General features: G+C 55.6%; 1 protein-coding gene across 2 annotated transcripts; it reads right to left on the reverse strand.

The window, feature by feature from the left end:
• Nucleotides 1-520: 520 nt before the first annotated feature.
• EGR3 (early growth response 3) lies at nt 521-6,137 on the reverse strand. Of its 2 annotated transcripts, none has more exons than XM_030832640.2 (2): nt 5,569-6,137; nt 521-4,212 (listed from the first exon to the last, which is right to left on the reverse strand). In XM_030832640.2, the coding sequence occupies exons 1-2, from the start codon at nt 5,720-5,722 to the stop codon at nt 3,203-3,205; spliced, it is 1,164 nt and encodes a 387-aa protein (XP_030688500.1). In that variant the 5' UTR covers nt 5,723-6,137; the 3' UTR covers nt 521-3,202. The 2 variants fall into 2 exon arrangements, with proteins under 2 accessions (XP_030688500.1, XP_060157245.1); XM_060301262.1 differs by lacking the exon at nt 5,569-6,137 and adding an exon at nt 5,061-5,382.
• Between the last annotated feature and the right edge of the window lie 470 nt (nt 6,138-6,607).

A 6,607-nucleotide genomic window follows, 5' to 3' on the forward strand; every position in this document is an offset into this window, starting at 1 on the left:
AGCCAGAGTAGTACTCAGTGTGGCCGCAGAGACCACCGCAGGTCCTATTCTGGTGCTCCCTGAAGCCACCAGAGAAATAGTTCATAAGCCAGGAGATTCCCCTCCCTTCTACTCTCAAATACCCATTGGAAACCAGAGAGAAAGATTCTAGAAGGTTCCAGTCATCAGCCCCGGCTCCCATGAGCTTATCTAATCTGTTCACCTAATCTCTCTGGCAGTTTGAGGCTCCCAGAAGGGTGGAGGAGAATCCCTAGAACCACAGTAGAATTCTCTGAGAACCAGAGTAAACACTCAACATTGAGTTTGAAACGCCAGAACCCACACGAAATTCTAACCGACTTCTAAGAACACCAGACTCCATGTTTCCACGGTGAGGGGTTTCAGAGCAAGAACCACAAAAACCAGGCGTAAGAACCTATCAGACCAACCACCAGCCAGAAACAAAACAAGACAAAAAACGGGCCAAACCAAAACTTTATGCTATGAAAACAAGAAATAAAATAAGGAGATTTCTAGGCCGTCTGATTGTCAGCAAACACAATATATTTACTGTATTAGCATTTGCTCACAGTGCAAATGGTACAACATTACACCATTTCAATATTTCAGTTTTTAAAAATGCTGTTTTCATGAACTATATTATATTGGCATAACAATGTGACAAAGGAGCAAATGAAATGTTGGTGAATAATTTCACCTTTTCACGATAACAAGCATATTTTTTTAACCTTAGTATAAGGTACTATAAATCCAAGAAATAAAAACATCCACAAAATATATTACATCTGGTTTGTCTTTTTCTAAGTACTCAACTTTATACAAAAGTCTTTCAAAAAATATCATTCCCCATAGGTTTTCCTGTTTAAAACCTGATTTTTTTCTCTCAGTTCACATAAGTTAGAGTGCATTTTCTTTTGCTGTTTTTTTCTTAAAACATGCAGACATATAAAAAATCTGGATAGCACAACCTTTTGGCAACAAAGCTAGTTTTCTCTTAGTTTAGCTTAAATGTCTGAGAACAGTTTTATTAAAACAAAGGAAAACTCAGAGTTATCATGCAGTGACATGCATATACCAGAAGGAGTAAGGAAAAAATATTAAAGGATATCTGATTCCTCCTTCCAGCTTTGAAGTGACCAAAATTTTTGTTTTTAATAATCATCACATTATAAAAAGTATTCAGCAAAATACTGTCTCTGCAAAGAAAGATTTTACCCTTCAGCTGAAAAAATATGGGCCCTCCCGGCAAACTTCATCCACTTCTCTCTCCTTCTACAAAAAGTCCAAGTACCTGGAAGTCCACAGTCCCCTGCTCTTTGATTTTTTCCCCCCTTTCACTAGACTCCTTTAGTATTATCTATCCACCACCAAAAAAACCGGTGCTTTTTTCTTTTAAAAAAAAAAAAAAAGTGGGAAATGCATAAAGTGACTTTAAAAACAGACATTCTGTAAACTCCAGACCTTTGTTCCTTCTCTCTGGGCAGCTTACTGACCACAGGAGAAATAACGCTAACAGGGAACAGTACATTCAGGCAAGACTGCACTGGAAGCTGTGTCAGAGAGTAACCTTCCCTACTACTCCACTTCCAAAGAGTCACCCCTGTGTGGAGGAGGCTGGGGAGAGGGGGTGCCTGAGAAGAGGTGAGGTAGGGCGGGGAGAAGGTGAGACTGGGGTATGGAGAAGATGTGCCTCATTCAGCAACATGGATTAATGCAAACATCCCCATAGCTTTGAGGAAAATTTGGACAGAGATGTGTGTATATGTGTGTATATGGATGTATATATACATACTCACACACACATACACACATGTAGATATAATCTCATCAGTTAAATTTTTCATAAAAAATAAATCATTTAAAGCTGTAAATGCCTACAAGTTCTCTTTATTCCAGTGCACTGCACTGGATAGCCAAGTACCTTAGAGGTTTTATTTTACTAGGAATACATATTGTGTGCATGTTATATATAAATGTATATATGTGTGTGTGTGTGTAGACACACATATATACATACATACACACACACACCGTATTCATAAATTTGAATTCTACCTGTTGTGTTGGTGATGACAAAGAGAGAGAGGAAAAGAAAGGCTGCATTCCCATTAATGGTGGGAAGAGAAATGGGTATGTGAGTGAGAGAACAAAAAGATGGCAAAATGGGGTGGTTGGTTGAGGCCTGCCTTTTTGGAAAAAGATTTGGAAAGAGATGGGAAAAGGCTTAGAGGGGAGAAGGGAGAGGAGGGGGAAAAAGGGCAGAGGGCAAACTCAGGAACAGAGATTTAAAAATCTCTGGGGCCGAGGAAACACATTTTTTTTAAAGGCAGGTTCAGTGATGGCTGCTTCTTCTCCCCGAAGATCAAACTGCCCTGAGGCCTTGAGAGGGAAGCGCTCGGAAAAGGAGGGATTCTGAGGGGCCAAACCCTAAGCGGCGGTAGCAGCACCGCGGCGGCGGCACCCGAGGCATTTCTGTGAGAAACATTATTTCGGAGCAGATGGAAGACCGTCTCGTCCCGCCACGTGCAGGCCCCCAGCGGCCTGGGGACCCGAGGTGGGGAAGAGTTTGGGGTGGACATAGCCCAGTTCAGCTCAAGAGTCTCGCACACACACGTGCGAGCGCGCGCGCGCACACGCACACACACACACACACACACACACACAGAAACACACACGCACACATACACTCACGCGAGCACGCACACTCGCGCGCATCCCCGCACGCAGGCGCGCGTGCGTGCGGCGGGCAGCAAGCTCTGCGCTTTGGTGCGCTCCTTACCCCCTCCCCCTCTCGGGTCTTCGATGGGGAGCCGAGGGAGACGTGGGGAGAACCGTGAGGTGCTTGGGTCCAGCGAGGCTTGGGCGGGCCCAGCCTTCAGTCCCCCGCAGGTCCTTGGCCCGGCCCGGCGGCCCCTGGATCAAGACGATCCCAACTGAACAAAGCGGGCTAGACGCCACCTTTCCGCCCCCACGCCTTGGCTAATGGGGGGCAGCAAGGGGAAGGCGCCTCCTGCCCTGGCCCCCGACCGTTGGCCGGTGTGAAAGGGTGGAAACGGGGGACAGCGAAGGGAAACAAGGGGCCTTACGTCCATGGAGAGGCCAGGGCGCGGCCCCTGCGCCTCCGTGGCTAGCTTTCCGGCTGCATTCAGGCCAGCAGCCGGGAGACACTGAAGGGGAAAAGTGTGATCTGGGGGCCCGAGCCTCAGGCGCAGGTGGTGACCACAGGGGCCAGGGACACCGGGGCCGCCGAGGACGCAGAAGGCGCACCCCCCTTCTCCGCCTTCTTCTCCTTTTGCTTGAGGTGGATTTTGGCGTGGCGCTTGCGCTCGTCGCTGCGCGCAAACTTGCGCCCGCAGAATTCGCAGGCAAAGGGCTTCTCGCCCGTATGCGTGCGGATGTGAGTGGTAAGGTGGTCGCTGCGGCTGAAGCTCCGCATGCAGATCCGGCACTGGAAGGGCTTGTGGCCCGTGTGGATGCGCAGATGCCGGGTCAGCTCGTCCGAGCGGCTGAAACGGCGGTCGCAGCCCTCCGCCGGGCACGCGTGGGGCCGCTCGTGTAGCGGGGTCTTGCTGGGTCGGTTGGGGTACTTGCGGGGCCGGATGGGCTTGAGCGTGAGCGGCGGCTGGGGCAGGCTGCCAAAGCCCGGGTGGATCTGCTTGTCTTTGAATGCCTTGATGGTCTCCAGGGGGGTAATAGGGGGCGGGTTGACCCGGATGGGGTCCATGCCCTGGAAGGGCTTGTGCTCCGGAATGGAGCCCATGTCGTTGGGGTGGTGGTATAGGTTGTAGTCAGGAATCATGGGGAAGAGATTGCTGTCCAAGGCCGGTTTGGCCGATTGGTAATCCTGGGGGGAATAGGCGAGCCCGGGGTTGCCCTGGGGATCGTGGAAAGACACAGGCTCCGAGTAGAGATCACTGCAGTTAGAATAGGGGGGCAGCGCCGGATACATGGCCTCCACTTCCCCCTGCGGCGGCTGCACCATGCTGGCTGTGGAGGTTTGCGTGCTGAGTGCCCCAGAGGCCGGGGGCACCCCCAAGATGCCGGCGCTCATGAGGCTAATGATGTTGTCCTGGCACCAGTTGGAAGGGGAGTCAAAGGCGAACTTTCCCAAGTAGGTCACGGTCTTGTTGCCAGGGGCTGGCTGGAAGGAGCCCGAATAAGAGAGTTCCGGGTTGGGCTTCTCGTTGGTCAGACCGATGTCCATCACATTCTCTGCGGAGAGCGGGGGAGAGAGGGGAGGGGTGAGTGAAGCCGAGTCGGCTCCCAGGCAGGGGCGCCCAGGTCCTTGCCCAGGTGTGGAGGTGCGGCCGGGTGGAGTGCGCAGCGCATGGGGTAGGCTGCGCCAGGCGCAAAGCGGGCGGTGCCGCGCTCCCGGGCGCAACCTGGATACAGGAAAATACTACTGATCGGGGTGTGGAGTGGCTGCTGCACACACACCGCACACGCCGTACACACACACTCCCGTACCACACACACACACACACACACACACACACACACACACACACACAGGCGCGAGCGCGAGAAGCATTGTTGTTATTCCCGAGGTGGGGCGGGCAGGTAGCTGCAGCTACAGGTAGTTTCAGACCCGAAGCGCGCCGGGCTCTCGCTCTCCAGCGCACACAACTCGGCCTCTTCCCCTAGCGCTGTCCGCGCCGGACCCCGCGCCTCTCCTGCCCCGACGAAGCCCCCGGTGCGCACTGCGCCCGGGGAGCTGACCCGGAGTGCTCCGACGCTTTGTCCGCGGCGCGTAGAGGGGTGCTGTCCGCAAAGGGAGCTCTCCCGCCGCCTCCCCCAGCCCCAGTCTCCTCCGGGCCTGAAGGAGCTTTCGGCTTTTGCTGGAGGGGGAAAGCCCAGCCTCAGCTTAGCGAGAGTGGAGGGCGGCGGAAAACCGGCCGGTGTCTCCATGGCGGGAATGGCCGCTCTTCCCAAGCTCCTCGGTCCGGGGATCGTCCCCTGTGGCAGCCCCCGCGCGGGTGGGCCCCCACCTTCTCCCCTCCCCGCCGTCCCCACACCCCCACGGCTTTGCTGAAAGCCCTGGAAAGGCAGCGTCGCAGTACCTCTCCCACCGCGGGGACTCCACGCCGCACATGGCTCCATCCCGGGTGGGAGGCTGAGGGAGTAAGGGGGGAGAGCGCGGGTGAAAAGGGACGTTGGGCTCCTCCTGGGAAAGGGGGCGACAGCATTACGCCTTGCGCACAGCCCGGCGATCGCGCTCCCTAAGTGGAGAACCCCAGAGCCGCTTGCACCTACCTCCCTTCGGTCGGCGGCTGCCCCCACCCGGGAGAACCGAAGCCTCTACCGTGGCGTCGCCAACCGAGCCTTCCCGATCGGGGAGGGCGGGAGGAGTGGGTGGGAAAAGCAACTCGACCCCCGGAAAATTCCCAGCGCGCCCCCCATATCTCCATCCATCCATCCATCCATCCATCCATCCATCCATCCATCTATCCATCCATCCATCCATCCATCCATCCATCCATCCATCCATCCATCCATCCATCGCTAGCTCGTTCCCTCCTCCTCTTCCTCTCTCCCTTTCCTTCCTCGCCGCCTCCCCGCCGCCCTTACCTGTAGCCATCTGATTGTAATGGGCTACCGAGTCGCTGCTGCCAGAAAAGAGGTTGAGCGCGCTGGGGATCTCCTCGGGGTACAGATTGTCAGGCAGTTGGTTTAGCAAACTGCTCATGGTCACCGGCAGCTTCTCGGCGAGTTTGCCGGTCATAGCACTCCCGAGCTGCCGCCGCCGCCGCCGCCGCCACCGCCGCCGCTCGCTCTTAACGCAGCTTCCAGGCAAGCGGCATCGGAGAGGCGATCCGTGGTGCAGGGGAAAAGCATGCGAGAGGGAAAGTTCGGGAGGAGGGGGGAGGGAAGAGGGGAAGGGGTGGGCCTGGGGAGGGGATCTTCTCTTTTTGGGGGGTGGGTGGGAGAGAGGGCAAAGGAGGGTAATCCTCTTGGGTGCCTCAGCTGGTGCCGTAAGAGGCTGGGTCGTGGCGTGGGGGGGGGGGGGCGTGTGCGGGGTGGGTGGGTGGGTGCTGGGCCGGGGGGGGATCTCGGCCCAAGGGGGTCGCACGCGGCCTCAGTATTGATAACACAAACAGACGCGCGCCCGCGGCCCCCCCGCCCCCCGATCCGCCACCGCCACCGCCGCCACCGCCGCCACTGCCGCCGCCGCCGCCTCTGCCGCTGCTGCTGCCGCTGCTACCACCACCACCAGCCCCGCAGCTTCCTAGCAAGCGCACTGCTGCCCAAAAGCTCCCAGCCAGGGAACTCCACCAGCCTATTTATCTGAGCCCCGGGAAAGCTCCGTGACGTAGCTGCCCATATATGGACAGACAAAGCCCAGCCGAAGGGGCGCGACGTCACAATGGAAGCTCCTCACAATGGAACATTAGAAAGCAGGAAGCGGGCCGCAGCCAACGTGCGGCGCCCGCACCGCTCGCGGATCTTAAAAAAAAGAGAGAGAGAAAGAGAGAAATAGAAGAGAAGAAGGAAAGAAAATTCGAGAGGAGAGAGGAAAGAGGGGTGTAACTGAACGTGCGGCGTAAAGCACGCAGCGCGGGGGTGAAAGAGCAATAATCGCCTGTGTGTTTATTTGATGTCTGCACTA

The sequence above is a fragment of the Globicephala melas genome, chromosome 6 (assembly GCF_963455315.2).
Source record: "Globicephala melas chromosome 6, mGloMel1.2, whole genome shotgun sequence".
Lineage (NCBI taxonomy): Eukaryota > Metazoa > Chordata > Mammalia > Artiodactyla > Delphinidae > Globicephala > Globicephala melas.

Excerpts from the sequence above, each read along its gene's own strand:
- EGR3 (XM_030832640.2), bottom strand. The coding sequence starts at position 5,722 with ATGACCGGCAAACTCGCCGAGAAGCTGCCGGTGACCATGAGCAGTTTG. Across the intron at positions 4,213-5,568 it reads TTACAATCAGATGGCTACAG|AGAATGTGATGGACATCGGT; the intron begins GTAAGGGCGGCG and ends CGCTCTCCGCAG.